Source organism: Myotis davidii, unplaced genomic scaffold (genome assembly GCF_000327345.1).
Source record: "Myotis davidii unplaced genomic scaffold, ASM32734v1 scaffold425, whole genome shotgun sequence".
NCBI classification, from domain to species: Eukaryota; Metazoa; Chordata; class Mammalia; order Chiroptera; family Vespertilionidae; genus Myotis; species Myotis davidii.
Window position 1 is genome coordinate 2,773,342 of NW_006296413.1, and position 16,733 is coordinate 2,790,074.

Below are 16,733 nucleotides of genomic sequence, written 5' to 3' on the forward strand. Positions count from 1 at the left end.
TCCTCGCGGCGCGCCGGCTTCTGACAAAACGCTAAAATGGCGGCAGTCGCAGCAGTGACTCTGGGTAGAAAGGGGGAGGTGAGTCTACCACCGATTGGCCACTCAGTAAAGTAAAAGGCAGGCGTTCGCGCAGATCCTCTTCCTGATTGGTTGTTATGAACGCCAATTACCTGAGAGGCCGGGAAGAGGTGGAAACGTCAGTAACGCCAAGTTCTTAGGCGAAAGCCAATGAGCACCAACCTCGCGCAGCAGAAGTCACTGATTGGGTAAGAGGTTGGCTTGCGGGAGGAACTACGAACGTGGGGTATGGCCGCGGGGCTCGACCCGCCATTAGGTGAGCGAGTTAGGGCCCAGGTGTGGCCGTCTTTAGCTGCAGGGCGCCAACTCTGTGAAGCTTCATTTCTCCACTTCCTCGTGCACACCCTCACAATATTCCGCGCTCTATTTTGCCTTCTACTCCAAATTTCTCCCTCTAACCTCCCAAAACACCCCTTGCAGCCCCGATGTTGCGGACCAGACCTTTATGCAGACCCAAAAGTCGGTAATAACGAAGCGTTTCACTTTTAAGAAATCAACCTCCTCCTTTGACCAAGATCCATCCTGTTGCCCTGGAGTCCCGGAGCTCCCCTAAATTAAAACTATGTTCATAGGTGGTAATAAAAGGAACTCTAAACGGTTAATGGACGCAAGTAATTTGGGGTTGGGGCTGCATTACTCAGGAGACGCTGAGAAGTCAGAGAAGTTCCCCCGAGGAACTAGCCTCCTGGAGTCCAAGATGAAGCAGCAGCTTCTGTGTGTGTGGCCATGGAAATTGAGAAAACACCCCACCCTGCCCTGAGAAAAAAATGGAGCAGCAAAGTTTTTTTATTTTATTTTATTGGGTGCCATCAGCCAGAGCTGTAAGTTTAAAATCCTAGAATGGACCTTAGAGAGAAGAGCCTAATCACAACCAGCTACAAACAAAATACAATCAAAACATTCTCCAGAAGGTCCAGTTCCCTCATCACATTTTCTTTCTTGTCCTCTGGCTTCTTCACATTACCCCATATTCATTGAGCAAGCACTGACCCCTCTGCAAGGCAGTTTTTAAAGAGGGAGTTAATAAAAGAGGAATGACAAATACTGGAAGAACTTAAAACATGATAAAATCAGCGAATTGTTTAGGAGAAAAGGGATCATCAGGAGTGGAAATGACAACAGAACATAAGACATCCAAAGCAGTCCCTCCAAAAAGGGGTGGGGTCATAAAGAGAAAGGCAAAGCAAGGTTTCGGAAATGGGGTTTAAAACCTGACATAAGCCCTGCCGGTGTGGTTGAGCGTCGATTCCCACCCAGTGAGGGCACATGCCCAGGTTGCAGGTTTGATCCCTGGTGGGGATCATGCAGGAGGCAGCAGATCAATGACTGTCATCATTGATGTTTCTCTCTCTCCTCTCCTCTCCGAAATTATATATATATATAAAACAAAACCCCTGACATGATTCCAAAATCAAATGGTGGAAAACTGGACAATAACTTATTCTAGAGTGGGAAAAGGTAAACCCCAAACTGCAACATTTACACATGTGGTGGTCACGAATATTGGTCCATTTTCATTGTGGACTGTGATGCTGATACTGAGTAAAGGCCGTATGATCAGTGATGAAGAAAAGCAACTCCATGTTGGCCAGCTGCATGTGTGCCCACATTTTGGAGGGGCCAGCATCAGGAGGTGGTTACAAATCATCTGGACAGGGAAATACATCTGGTAAAAAAAAATCCTCTCAGCACCTTTCAGTTTGATCTTCCAAAATATTTGTATCCCAACTGCCCTGGACATAAACTTCCTTCCAAAAATACCAAAGCATATATGAAATCAACTCTATGAAAGTAGTAATCTCTCCAAGTCCACAGGAGACTAGGAATATATTCTCAGGATCTCAATTTAAGCCAGTTTGTATGTAGACCACTGCTCAAACCCATTTCCCAAACCAATTATTTGATTTACCTTCTGAAAGGTCTCTAGGTTGTTTACTTTTCCAAGTTCTCCAACTGAGTAAACCACATTAAATCATCCCCCTACTTTTTAAAACCCATTGCAATTTGAAAACTTTCAAACTCACCCTACCCAATCTGGTTCTTGCCAGAATATCCCAATCTCTTTATCACACACACACACACACACTCCTCACTACCACTCCCAACTATGTTCCAGCACACTTGCCTTTTGTCCCCACTTCAGACTGTGATGTTCTCACACACACACACACACACACACTCCTCACTACCACTCCCAACTATGTTCCAGCACACTTGCCTTTTGTCCCCACATCAGACTGTAATGTTCTTTCTCCAGGGTCTTCACTTTCCACCCATCCAAAGACATTTCCCTACTCCAATCCTATCTTGGCACTCTATCCCATGAATCCATGTTATTTTTCCAAATACTTCAAATCCACTTGAAATCCTACTTGTTTATTCATCTTCTGCCTTCCTCTCACCTGTCTCTAGCAAATACTTGTTCTACAAAGACAGGACCTATTCTTATTCCCTATGTCCAGTGTTAGAATTGCATCTGACACATGGTGGGCACTCAAATTTGTTGACTAAATTAACAAATGAAGAAATGAATTCGTGTTAACTTCTTGATAACCAAGTGACTGGATTTTCAGTTAATATCAGCTTAAGATGGATACTTATTTCTAAAAACAAGCTGGTGCACCCTAGCTGGTTTGGCTCAATGGATAGAGCATTAGACTGTGAACTGAAGAGTCCCGCTTTCAATTCCGGTCAAGGGCACATGCCCAAGGTTGTGGGCTCAATCCCCAGTAAGGGAGCGGTCAGCAGGCAGCAGATCCATGATTTTCTCTCATCATTGATGTTTCTATCTCTCCCTTCTTCCCTTCCTCTCTGAAATCAATAAAAATATTTTTAAAAAATAAATAAAAAACAAACAGGTGCCCCAAAGCCAGGAGGTAACCTATGCTACAGCTTTTCATCACCAGGACTATCAGCTTGACAAATGCTGCAAAATGAAGCTTTAGATAGGAAAATTTATAGCTTGAGTGTTTCCATAATGTTCATTTAACCAATTGTATTTTACCAAGTACTAGAGGAGCTTAATGTTTGTACCTTAAAAATGATTAAAGGATTTCTATTTTTATTTTTTCCATTAAAGTTTTAAGTAAAGACATCTAGTCCAAATCCTCTACCATACCACCTCAACTATAGAAAATGGGATTGAATGGGATGTTTTAGAAGTACCTTGTCTAAAACATGTAGATGCCATTTTACTTACTTTTAATTTGCAGATCAGATTACTAAGCCCCTAAAAAGTAAACTGACTTGTCCAAAGTCATCTAGAAAGCTGATGTTCTGTTAGAGTTAAGCATAATTGTATGTTCTGGCTGCAAATCTTGATGGAATGAAAGAACCTGGAGCCTGGACTCTTAAAGGGAAAATGAGGGACAAATCCAAATTTAGGGAGAGAAACACTGGTGGTGTCAGTTAAAAACCACTCAAATATGAGTAAGCAATGTGTTAATTTCATACCCTTACGGGTGAATATAGTTTATACACCTAATAAATAGCTGGCTCCTAGTCCAGAAATGAGTTACTGGTCCAATAAGGGCTCAAATTAAAAATCAGTATTCTTCAGGGAGGTTCAGAGGGAGCTCCAGTCCCACTCCCAGCTACATGCTCTTAGCCTCCCCTTAATGTATTCGCAAGCCCATTACCTTTCCTCTCCATATCCAGAGAATCTGTTCCCAAGACAATGAACACTGTTGCCCGAGAATGGAAGTGGCCCAATCTGGTGTGGTCTAGTGACCTACATCACTCCTAGGTACCTTGCCCTACAAAATCCACTGCCTTACCCTAGCCGGTTTGGCTCAGTGGATAGTGTTGGCCTGTGGACTAAAGGATCCCCAGTTCGATTCTGGCCAAAGGCACATGCCCAGGTTGAGGGCTTGATCCCCACAGTATGGGGTGTGCAGGAGGCAGCCGATCAATGATTCTCTCTCATCATTAATGTTTCTATCACTCTCTCTCCCTTCCTCTCTGAAATAAAAAACAAAAACAAAAACAAAAAACAAAAAACATTGCCTTCACTGTTACTCGATATATTGCACAACTACACCCAAATTCCTTTGCTCAGCTGTGTGCTCCACTAGGCCATCCCAACTCCCTGGAACAGTGATGGTGAACCTTTTGAGCTCGGCGTGTCAGCATTTTGAAAAACCCTAACTTAACTCTGGTGCTGTGTCACATATAGAAATTGTTTGATATTTGCAACCATAGTAAAACAAAGACTTATATTTTTTATCTTTATATATTTAAATGTCATTTAACAAAAAAAATCAACCAAAAAAATGAGTTCGCGTGCCACCTGACACGCGTGTCATAGGTTCGCCATCACTGCCTAACTCATTTCTGTGAGATGGATGGCACATAATGAGCAGTGACTATATAGGAGGACCTACACTTGTGACATGTTCTCATTTGATCCTTCCAACAGTATTATCGTAATGTTTACAAGTCCTGGACGGTTCAATTCCTTAATCCATCCACTACTTTCTAACCATATGACCTTAAGTTACTGAACTATAGCCTCAACTTATCCATTTATAAAATAGGTTTAGGAATACCTAATGCATTTGGGTTGCATTTAAGTTAATACATGAAAAGCACGTTTCAATAGTATTACCTATTGTCCCCATTTCATAGATGAGAAAACTAAGGTAGAGTTCCTGACATGTTCAAGATCACACAGCTAAGTGGTAGAACCAGGATTCAAACTTAGGAAACCTAATTTTAGAGCCAACACCCCTTAATCCCTCTCTCGGTGCCAAGTTAGTTTTCAAATCAAATCCTAACTCCAGAGTTTCCTCTAATAACAGACTGCCCCATCTTCTCCTTCCTAACTTATCAGTCCCTTAGCATTGCTTATTACTGTAACAAGTTCATTAAGGCAGATCCTGCTTCCCTCGACTATAAATTCCTCAAGGTCAGTTCAAGGACCCAGTTACCTAAATACTGTATTTCCATCATGACAGACACAGTATTTCAAATGACTGTGAGCTAGACTTAAAAAACTAAGTCATTTAAGAATTATTTTTTCCAGAGAACTCTAGATTCTACTTTTATGACATTTTTATTTTTTAACTTTTTTTACTATTTTTAAAGAGACATGGATTTGTTGTTCCACTTATTTATGCATTCATTAGTTGACTCTTATATGTGCCCTGACAAGGGATCAAACCCACATTGGGACGATGCTCTAACCAACTGAGCTATCCTGCCAGGGCCCCTTCATAACCTACAGAATTTGGGTAAATATACATTTTCCACCTGCCACCCATCTTATCTTCTCTATTTCCCACATTAAATAGCATATTAGTCCATAAATCTAGGGCATTTGTTTCATTATAACCTCAGCCATCCCACACTAGTCAACTTACTTGGCTTAATAGAACAATATGACCAGAGAGCTAACAGTCTGTGTATGGACTTCCACGTAGCTTAACTGATAGGCATGACTAGACAGGTTACCTACCCATAGGATATCACATGACCGCTCAGTGATAATCCCATTATCTCCAGTAAAAGGGGTGGGACCCCAGGTTTACCCCAGACAGAATTCCAAACAAGGTCCAAACCTCAGAAAAGCAGGTTGATGAGGCTAGAAGCCTCTACGTGGTATGTTCCAGACATAAATCAACTAAAACTTCTCCAAGTTGTAGAGGTGACAGATACAAAAGTGCAAAGATCTGCAGGATGTTGGGAGCCCATATTCCCTACCCCTCTTCCCAAAACACAAATGTCTGTCCTCCCATTCACTCAACCCAACCATCTCCAAGTTACAGGACCCTGAAAATCAGAAATCCACAAAAAGCAAAGCATGAATGGGCTATAAGGTGAACACAGGTGGCATAATTTAAGAGAGAGAATTTTAAAACAATCTGCAAAGAAGAATAAAGTGACAAATAATTGTGTAGCTCCTTCTGGCTTAAACAATGAGAAGCCTCAGGGCTGAGGCAGCAAGGGCATCAGCACTAAAGATGACAGGCAGAGTGATCATCTAGGCCAGGTCAACCTGAAGAATTTGGGCTAACAATACAGAACATCAACACTTGGCCCCAAGAGCACATTAAGCGGTTTTTCATAGGAACCCTCACTGGAGAAAGGAAGACAGAAAGCCACATTGACAAACATGACAAATACACAGGCCACAATCACAGCCCTATAATCAATCAACTCTCCATTTTCCAGGGTAACAACCAGAGCTAAGCTTGTTAGCTAGTCCCTCAGATCACCCACCCTCAGTGCATAAAAGTGAGAAGAAAACTAGCAACCCCACCCCCACCCCAGTCCCGCAAAGAAATTAAAAGGAGCAGCGAAGCACCTGAAGGCAAAGCAGTGAGCAGAAAAAAAAGGGAAAAAAAGGAGTTATGGTCCCAATACCCTGAGATTACCCTAGTAAGCATCCACAAGAGCTCATGGTTAAAGATCATCCATTTGCTTTTGCCCATGGTCAGAGGAAAGAGAACATCTGGGGCAAACTACTCTATCACGGGCAAATTCACAAGAAACCAGTGAAGGAGGCATTAGAGAACCCACCTGAACTCCACTTAACTGATGATATACACACCTCCCCAAAATTGCCTTACCCAAAGGAACGTCAGTAGGTTGTCCTGTTATCACCCTACCCAACCATTCTTCTTCCAATCATCCATCATTAAACATGAGCCTCCCATCTTATCCCTGGCTGGAATTCCCTAGTTTTTAGCCAGGTCCTCTCAACTTCCAGCACTTGAGTTAAAGTACAGAAATTATCTTTAATTCCTCACCCTATCCCAGCATCCCTACTTGGTTATGTTTGCACCTCAACACATTCCCAGAGTCTATCTATCATGACAGCTTCAAATATAAACCCAGCAAGTAAACATCTGGAAACCCTAGCAAATGGAGATAGGCAAAGTGAGTCTCATGATGGTAGGGGATGGGCAGGACGCAGGAAGGACACGCCATGGTGATGTTCAACAGGCAAAATATCAGGTCTGTGACGACAATCTCCCGTACCTTCTTCCAATTGTCCGTCCCTCCTTTCTCCAACCACAGGGCAGTATCAGACACCAACATTACCCCCACCCCACTACTGGCTCCCTTCCATTCCCAGTCCCAGCAGTCACTTGAGCCCACGGCCTGAAGGATCCACTAGCCTCATAAGCACCAAAGCAGCCCTTTCCCCACTTCTCACTTGAGAAGCCAAACCCCAGAACCACCCTGCTGCAGCACAGGTTGTTTCTCAACTGGAAACAAGTCAAGGAAAATGGTCAAGCATAGGCAGAAAAAAATGGGCAATACATTTTCTGCACTGGGGTGTAATTAAATCAAGTTGAGGGCTAAAGAAGCCTAAGCAAGTTGGTCTGGACAATCCATTCTTAAAGATGGCAGACCAGCAGGACGACAGACTATGAGCTAAATCCCTCTGGGCAGCAGAGAAATCATTCTAATTTCCATGTCAAATCCCCTTCCTCATCTGCCCTGGGTTCTGTGGCTGCCTTCCCTTTGGCCATCATGTCTTCCTGGATGTCAAACTGGCTCCTCTGAAACTGAGTGCAATCAAGACAATGACAACCAGGTTTCCAAACTGTAAATTGCCCCAAGTTTTATTTATAGTCCATACAAAAGGGAAAAAAAATTAAGTTTTTCTAACACCACCTACTTGGGGAGATAGGGAAGTGGGACTGTGCGGCTCAGCATCAGCTAAAATATCAGGAGTCGGTAGGAATTTGGATATACACCAACTGACTATCGCAGCAGGAACTCAGTCTCAACACAGTCTGAGGGACAGGCAGTGTCCCCTGGACTGCTGGCACAGCGTGGCGTATAGGAAATGGTTAAGCTAACCCTTTCCTGGCCTCCCTCATATCTAAAAAGAAAAAGGCGCCGCGACCTCAGCTGCAGGTTGATTCCCCATCCAGACAACCTTAAATATCGCGCACAAAAATAAAAGGGAGCCAGGAAAAAATAAAAACATAAAAGAAACTCCCATCCTAGGGAGATGGGAGGCAGGGGAACCGCAGATCTAGAGCCAGTAGCAAGATTTGCTGCTGAGGCGAAGATACAAAGTAGGTTACTACCAAACACTCAAAAGGATCGTGTCCTGGGGAAGGCCCACATGGTAGAGGGGATGACAATCCACAAATGGGCGAGGTGTGGGCCAGTGGTTTGACCTGGGTCTGCACCCTGCCCCACTTCTCTCCTTCCCTCCCGGTAACGCCCCATCCCAGGACGGCCCTACATGCGGCGCTGGTAGCCAGAGTGCATTTGGGCTGCCCGCAGGTAATCATTATAGGAGCCCGAATAGCGTGCGTAATCGGAATGAGCATCGGGCAGGCGACGGTAATCCAGCGAGGACTTTGTCGGCGAGCGGCGGAACGAAAGCTGCGACTCTGATAAACGGCGGTAATCAGAGAGCTCGGCTAAACGCCGGTCGGAACCATACCTAGTCGAGAGAAGAAGACAGTTGGTGAATGAGACAATTGAGGGGAGGGCTCCAGGTGGGCGTGGGGGAGATGCCAATGGGGAGAGGGAGGATGTGATCACACTGGTTTCCAACAAACAAGAATTTGTCAGAAGGCTCATCACCCTATCCAGGGCAAGAAATCAAGCCTGGTTCAACTCAGTGGGAAACCAAGCCCGCCGCTGAAGCCCTCCCTTCTGAACTGGCCAAGGTGGATTTTGGTCTACATCCCAAACCACAAACTATCCCCACCCTTGGGTCCTGTAAAGAAAGACCGTGGTTGTTTACCAACAGAACGGCGGACGAAAGCAAGGTCCCCTACTTCCCACAGAGTGGACGCACCTCATACACCTTGCCTTCAGCCAATGAGTGCCAAAGGGACTACTCTTTCCAACCTACCCCCACCAGAGTCAGGACAACCACATAACAGGCTTAAGGATCCTACAGACAGTGGGAAAGGCTATCGGCCACAATCTTGCAGGCAGTAGCTCCAATGGCAGCTGGGGCCAGCCTAGACATGTGACACTTTTCCCAGCCTGACTAGCTGGTACCACCCCAGGCTGAGCACTAGGCTCCACCTGAACCTTGGCGACCAGGAAAGTTCACACACATCATCCCCTTCAGCCTTTGGACATCCCACGGGAATAGAAAAGATCAAGGGAGGGACCGATGGCTCCAGTTTCCCTCCCATGCCAACCTCAGCCCCTTGACCTAAGCCCCAGCTGGGGGCAAAGGCAGGGGGGCATACAGTACCTTTTCGACATGGCGACAGCCTTTTTGTAGGGATCGTCGTAGCTGGCCCGGGGTGGGGAGAGGCGGGTACGCTCATAGGGCGGCGGGGTGCTGTTGGCGTTGGCAACGGCCCCCTGGGACATGGATAAGTAGGCTGCAGACGGCTGGCCTGCCCCATCATAGGCATTGCCCGGCTGGCCACGGTAGGAGGCAGCAGCCTGGGGATGCTGCTGGGCAGCATAAGAAGCAGCCAATGAGGCTGATGACTGAGTGCGGTAAGGACCTGCCAGGGTGGCAGAAGGCTGGGCCCCGTATGCAGCTGCAGCACCATAGGAGCCAGTGGCCGCAGCAGCTGACTGAGCCCCATAGGAGCCTGATAGGCCCATTGATGCTTGAGCCCCATAACTATTCAGTTGTGTCTGAACAACCGGCTGAGCCCCATAGGACCCAGCCATTGGGGTAGCGGCTTGTGCAGCATAGGCAGCTGGCTGACTGGCATAGGCAGCAGCTGCACCTGGCTGTGCCACATAGGCAGCAGGCTGGGAAGAGTAGGAAGCAGCCTGTTGTGCAGCATATGGGGCAGACTGCGCATTATAAGAGGCCGAGGCCTGGGCATTGTAAGAAGCTGCCTGGGCCCCATAAGCCAGTGAGGAGGCTGCAGACTGGGCCCCATAGGAGGCTGCCTGGGCCCCATAGGAGCCTAGGGAGGAAGCTGCTCCCTGGGTGTTGTAGGAGGAGGCAGCCGCACGAACCCCATAGGAAGAGGCAGCCTGTGCGCCATAAGATGGCTGGTTAGCATAGGAGGCCAGGGAGGAGCCCTGCGCCCCATAGGAGTTGAGTGAGGAAGCTGCAGCTGCCTGACCCCCATAGGAGGAAAGGGCCGAGGGCTGTGCTCCACCATATGGGCCAAGCGAGGAAGCTGCAGCAGATTGGGAGCTAGGGCTGGCCAACTGGCCCCTGTATGGGGCCCCAAGGGAGACAGAGGGCTGAGCGCGGTAAGAGGCTGCCTGGGCTGTCATGGGCTGAGTCCGATAGCCGACACCCAAAGAGGCAGAAGGCTGAGCCCTGTAGGCAGCTCCCAGTGACACTGAGGGCTGGGCCCTGTAGGTGGCTGGCTGGGCCGTCAGAGGAGCCACATAAGAGGCTCGGGGAGGTGAACGGCGCAGGGGGCTGCGGTCGCGACCAAAGAAGGGTGGTGTGGGCTGACGGGCTTGCCCATCAAAGCCACCAGTGCTGTTGCCAAAAGCCTGCTGGTAGTCGAAGGTGGCAGAGAAGCCACCAGCTCCAGGGAATGCCGTATCCCCAGCCCCTGGTTTCTTGGTCTTGTCCCCAGACTGGATAGCCAGGCCAGGCCCCTTCTTCTGACCCTTGGTTGAGAGTTCCACGTTGATGCGCTTGCCCTTCACTTCTTTGCCGTTGAGCTGCGCGATGGCGGCTTTGGCATCTGCTTCCTTCTCCATGTGAACAAACGCGTAGTCTGATAAAGCAGCAGACAGAGGGTTAGCAATTAGGGGGGCAGGGCATGCTACCCAATGGGTCCCAAATTGGACACAGCAACAGCACCCAGCTGTTGCCAACTATCTCCAGGCCTCCAAACCCTCCTCTCCAGGAGTTAGGTCATAAAACGTGACTCCCATACACAAAGCTTCTGACTGTCGCAAGCAGCCACCTTTGCCTTTGGCCTTCTCCCATTTTTCCCTTTCCCCTGCCACCTCACCCAACTTCCTGGTGAGAGAAGAAAGAGCAAAGATGAACTGCAACACGGGATAAAAATCTTCACAGCTCCTGTAAGTATAAACCAAAACGCAAAACGCAAAAGGGTGCCTGGATCACTCAATTATTCAGTATTCTCTACCCAAGGTCACCAAACACTACAGCTCACCTTTGAGGCTTAACACTCAAACACTGGAAATGACTATCTATGTCCTGGCCTGATTCATGTCTCAGGCTAGGGTCCAATTAAGGCAAAAGAGCTAGACTGCAATGCGCAGTGCATGACATTCTTCTAATATGATCTCCCGTTTTCCCAAAGTACTTCCCAGTTTCCAAAGCACTTTTGTGCACAGGACTTCACGACAATCCTGTGAGGTAGGCAGGACAAAGGATCGTTCACCCCATTTTACAGGTGGGCAAACACACTCAGAGAATTTATATGGCTTGCCCCAAATCAAAATGTGTTATAGAGCCATGAACAGAATCCCAACTTTCCATACCAGTCACTATACACAGTCTATTCATAAGAAGTCAATGAATAAGGCAGGAATGTATAATAATATGACTAGAAAGGGGAGAAGCTGGACCCCATGTAAGTCAACAAAGTGTGGGAATGCAAACTAAGCCTCCTGGCTGAGTTCAGGCCCAAGTCTCCTCCTGTAGGTTACAATACATCCTCCACTGGTTCCTCTTCAAGGGGAAAGCCCTTGGGCTCCTGTTCACAGAGCAGACGTTTACAGGAAAGACTTGGTTTCTCAGCTTTAAGGCAAAAAGCTGCAATGACTACAGCAGGCTCTGCTCAACAAATTACCCCTGAGGTCCTCATTCAGGATCTGAATGAGCTATGGTGGAATAGGCTCTAAAATAGGACGTTGATTTTGCTTGGCTGGTGTGGCCCAGTGGTTGAGTGTTGACCTATGAACCAGGTTCGATTATGGGCTTGATCCCCAGTGTAGGGCATGCAAGAGGCGGCCAACCAATGATTCTCTAATATTGATGTTTCTCTCTCTCCCTATCCCTTCCTCTCTGAAACAAATACAAATTTTTAAAAATAGGATGTTGATCTCAAAAGACCTATGTATCTACCACATAGAAAGAAAATTTTAGGAGGGGAAGGAGTGGGAAGAAATTCTTTATTATATTCAAACTCACAAACCATAGTAGTGTAAGCAGGATATGAAAAACAGTGATAAGATCATGCTTGTAGGAAATAAAGCCATGCAGTTAACATCTGGACCTATGGCTACTTTAAGATACAGCCCAAGTACCAGGAGCCCATCCCTCTCATATCAGTTTAGGAAATGTAGAACTACCTGGATGAAATTATTAAGGTTCCATTCTTGAAGATAAGAATTATTTTTAATGGCCTTAAATAAGTGTCCTAATTTCTAGAAACTTTCATATTGGAATGCTCTCTCTAGCTGCTTCTATAGAGCAAGTCATTTTCCTGAATCTAAGGCAATACCACCAACCGACTCGCATACAAATGAGAATAAAATTTAATCAACAGGTGGAAGTCAGAAGTATGGTATTACACAAGGAATCCTGGGCTAGGAACTAAAAGTCTTTAGTTACAGATCCAATATCACTGATTTCCTATAAGCTCTTAAAGGACTTATATTTTATTTCTCTATCTGACAAATCTGTCCTATCTACCTCAGAATTAGGAGATTCAAATGAGAAGATAAGCCCAACCAGTAAAGCTCAGGAATTGAGCACTGACCCATGAACCAATGGGTCACCAGTTGATTCTTGGTCAGGGCACAATGCCTGGGTTGCAGGCTCCATCCCCAGCAGGGGACATGCAGGAGACAACAAATCGATGTTTCTCTCTCATCAATGTTTCTCCCTCTCTATCCCTCTCCCTTCCTCTCTCTCAAATCAATTTTTAAAAAGAGAAGATAAAAGTGCCTTGTAAAGTAAAAATAACTACATAATAAAGGATTATGATGATTCAATCCTAGGAATAACTACAGTCTTATCTCACTACAGAATATTATCTTCCATCTCTAATAAAACACAAGAGATACAATGCCATCTGTACGTGTAAACTTGGAACTGGCCAGAGATGATAAAATTACAAATTGAACTATCACACTCTCAGTCTTCACATCCCCATGGCCAGAACCTGATTCCTTATCTACCAATTGTGAAAAGCAAAAATGTTCCTTTCCAAACCTGATCAGTGGCTCAGTTGGTTGGAGCATTATCCCATACACCAAAAGGCTGCTGGTTTGATTCCGTCAGGGCACATACCTAGGTTGTGATTTGGATCCCCAGCCACCTCACGTACAGGAAGTAGCCAAGATATTTCTTTCTGTCTTTCCTTTCTTTCTCTCTCTCTCTCTCTCTCTCTCTCTCTCTCTCTCTCTCTCTAATAAACATGTATTTTTAAAAAGTATTCCTTTTGGCCTAGCCACAGGACACCACCAGAATTGTCCTCTGATCTCTCACCTCCACTTTGGGTAGGGTGAGCTAAAAATAGATGCTGGTGGTTGGAAATCTCTTTAAAAGCAGAGAGTGAGCTGACCCTCAGGAGAATGGCAATACCAACCTGAGAATGTAAAGGCAAGCAGAAAGCAGGAGCTTGTAGGCAGATTAAGGAGAGTGGGAAAAAACCTCCAGGCACTGTGAGGGAATAGTAAAGAACCATACTATATTCCAGGCTAACCTGAGACTAGAATGAGCTAGGGAAATAAACACCCCACAAAAAAAATTGCAATGGGTTTACAAGAACAATAGGACTGTCTACTCCCTACTTAGACGGGTTTTCTTGAGACCAAGTTGTGAAATTAAGATTTCACATGTACAGTTCCATTGACCGCCCACCAAAGCTACACAACTCATTTTTTAAAGCCATCAGATACAATTATAACCAGTTTATATCAGAAATTTCCTAAGCCTGAGATTGGAGGGAATAGGTTGTCCAAATGACTCAATCATATCAGGCTAACCAACCCTATCAGTGAACAGCCAAGCACAGACCTAACCCTATCAAAGATTCTTGGAACCCAACTACTCCAAGAAAGAAAAAACAGACTTAGAGAATTCCAAAGACCCACCTACCTGACCTGGAGAGCTGGTTCAAGGAACAGTGACCTATGAAGGAAATCCACGCATTTAAAGGGAATAGCAAGCAATGTTTTACAGAGCTCTCCCGATTATCTAGTGGCATTACAATTCTTCTAGTTCCAAGTTAACTGAATCCAGAAAAATGAGCGTTCTTATCCTAAGAAGAGTAAAAATCTCTAACTTGAAACTACAGAGCTATGTATAGGAGAAAAGAATGGACACACACAAGAAAGGATACGAAACAGTTTCCTCTCCTGCTTTTAGACCTCCCTGAAGTCTAAATGGTTTCTAGCTGTCAGGGACTGATTCTCTTTCTTTATCTTTCAACACCCAATAGAATATAGCTGTGGAAAGTGGTTGTAATCCGCTGTTGCTACAGAGATTTTTACTCTACAAATCATATCTAAGCAAGCTCCTGGGGTAACCAAGCAACTGTTTCCCCCCTGTAAAATAAAACAGAACTGGTTGTCCTGTGCTATGCCAAGTTTCTGTGCTTTTCCAAGGTCTGACAGCCAACACAAGATTCAATAAAATGCCCATTCTCAACCCCGGAAATAAGTAAGCTATTTATATAGCCAGAGCTAGTTTCTTCTACATTCCCAACTTAAAACCTCACTTTCCTTCATCCCAAAGACATAGAAAGGCATCAGGGACGTATATCATGCTAAAATCTCTCCCATGGTCCTTTACATCAAAGTCTATCAGAAGGTGTTACATTATCTGCATAACTACAAATAACAGCTGACCACCACTCCCTGAGGAAATCAAGGCATTTCTAATCAAATGTTTACAAAGGCACAATACGCACAAAACTCTCATTCTAAAGCCAAGAGTTCTAAAAACTGCATGCAGTTTACACTTCACCCTGCTCTCCACTGCCACTTCAGCGTCTGTCCCAAGCAAATTTTCTGCTTTCTCTACCACCTGAAAACAAGCTTCTTGACCAATGAGTGCCATGTAAACTATCCCTGAAGATGCCAGTTTCTAGACTCCAATCTTGTAGCCATCCTAACAACCACCAAAAAAAAAAAAAAAAAAGTCACTCTAACACAGAATTCTCATAATGAGCCACACATACTCCCATCCATTCCTGGCCAGGTGCCCAACTTGAGGCTCTTCCTACTCTTTCACTCTACACAAAAGCAAAAATCCATGCACCGTACAGCCTGCCTCAGAGCACCCAGCAGGAAAGCCTGAATCCGGATAGTCGTGGACTTGCATAACCTGAGTTGAGGAAAATAGAATGTAGTATTAATGCAGAACAAATAACTCATCCTAGGAGTGGTGACTACAAACCTTTACATTTCCCAGTTACAGAAAGGACAAGGAATGGCCCCAAAAATGTGCCTCTCCAGGACAGCAAATAAAGTATCTTAGTGGAAATGAATAAGCACCTGCACCCACATTTCTTCCCTATCCTCAAAATTTCTCACACAGGGTTATGAGCTCGTATGAATTCAACACCAGGAGCAGGGCATCAGATACTCCCAGGTCGCATCCTCAAAGATGGCAGGGCAAAGTTAACTCTGATCTGTTCCCAAGTGGAGCAGAGACTAGCCACATACACAAGGGCTGTCCCACCAAACCCTGCCAACATAAAATAAAAAGAGCTTAGGGTATAAGAACCCATAATATGATTTTTAAAGTATCAACTAGGTTCCAAAACGGAGGTCGGGTCTAAAATATGGTGATACATTTTTCTCGAAGTTTAAACTTAGGGATCTGCCGTGAGGATTAGACTAGTCGAGCAAAGTCAACTAGTAAGTAAATTTGTTTAGCCAATGTTTAAGGAAGACCTCTCACAGGCCCCTTCCCATGTTTCCCCCCAGCCACAGAGTATGTCCCCTTGCAAAATCACCAAGCTCATATAAAAGAATGATACTGCCGTGGGGCACAGGTTTGGCAAGTCAAGTCTACGGAGAAGGGGCCTTCATAAAATAAGCCTCCTTCCACACTCGAAAAGTCGGGATTTCCAGTATACAGATGCAAAATCGAGTCCAACGGGGGGAAAAAACGAATTTGAGGGAGCTGGAAAGCGCAGAGTTGCCACGCCTAACCCACCTAACGATACTGAAAGGCCCAAATGGTGAGGAAGGGGCCCCGCTGGTACCCACGAGTAGCTATACCCATACGTACCCCATGCCACAAAATACTGAAAAGATCCCAGCCCAAGAAACGTCAAAGGGCCCCGTTACCTTCCGCTCGAGAGCATTCACCGGGAGGGTACACGAGGGTGGTCTTGGGGCGTCAGCCCCCACCTTTTCCCTCTTCCCACGCTCTGACCGACGTCTGGGGAAGCGGAGAGATCTTCCCCGATCCGTGATCCGGCTTGTGCCCGTCACTTCCCAATTTCCGCTCGGTGCCAGGCCCAGAAGAACAGTAGAAGGCGCGCCCCCGGTACACCAGCAAGTCTCTCAGGCGCGTCCCCGGCCCCGTAGCTCGGCCACTGGACGCGGCTCCCACCCAGAGCCGCTTCCTCCCATTTTGCGAATGGTGCCTGGGCCGCAGGGGAGGAGGGTGGTCCTACCCATCGCGCCCCCAACAACTCCGGGCTCGCTCCCGCGGACTGTCCCCCCCGACCCCCAACCGCGCCGTGACCGACCCCCGGGAAAGGGGCGTGGCTAACAAGCAGTGCCCCGCGCGCGCCCGCCCCCAAGCGCGCCTCCGCGTTACCTTTCACCACGTCACACTCGATGACGCGTCCGCGGCG

The 16,733-nt window shown here is 46.2% G+C and overlaps 2 protein-coding genes across 4 annotated transcripts in view; both read right to left on the reverse strand.

The window, feature by feature from the left end:
* Positions 1-1,379, reverse strand: part of LOC102774134 (RNA-binding protein 4) — a 15,824-nt gene extending 14,445 nt beyond the window's left edge. For 2 of the 3 annotated variants that reach the window (XM_015569034.1, XM_015569033.1), the window contains exon 1: positions 2-1,379. The gene's annotated coding sequence lies outside the window, so the exon portion shown is untranslated. The remainder of the gene's footprint in view (position 1) is intronic. The other variant, XM_015569035.1, reaches the window with a different exon arrangement.
* Positions 1,380-7,622: 6,243 nt separating this feature from the next.
* The window catches only part of LOC102766381 (RNA-binding protein 14), a 9,590-nt gene continuing 479 nt past the window's right edge, over positions 7,623-16,733 (reverse strand). Inside the window, exons 2-4 of the mRNA XM_006771686.2 lie at positions 16,697-16,727; positions 9,260-10,715; positions 7,623-8,488 (exon numbers count right to left, since the gene is read on the reverse strand). Coding sequence (XP_006771749.1) covers positions 8,281-8,488; positions 9,260-10,715; positions 16,697-16,727 — 1,695 coding nt within the window. The 3' untranslated portion in view covers positions 7,623-8,280. The remainder of the gene's footprint in view (positions 8,489-9,259; positions 10,716-16,696; positions 16,728-16,733) is intronic.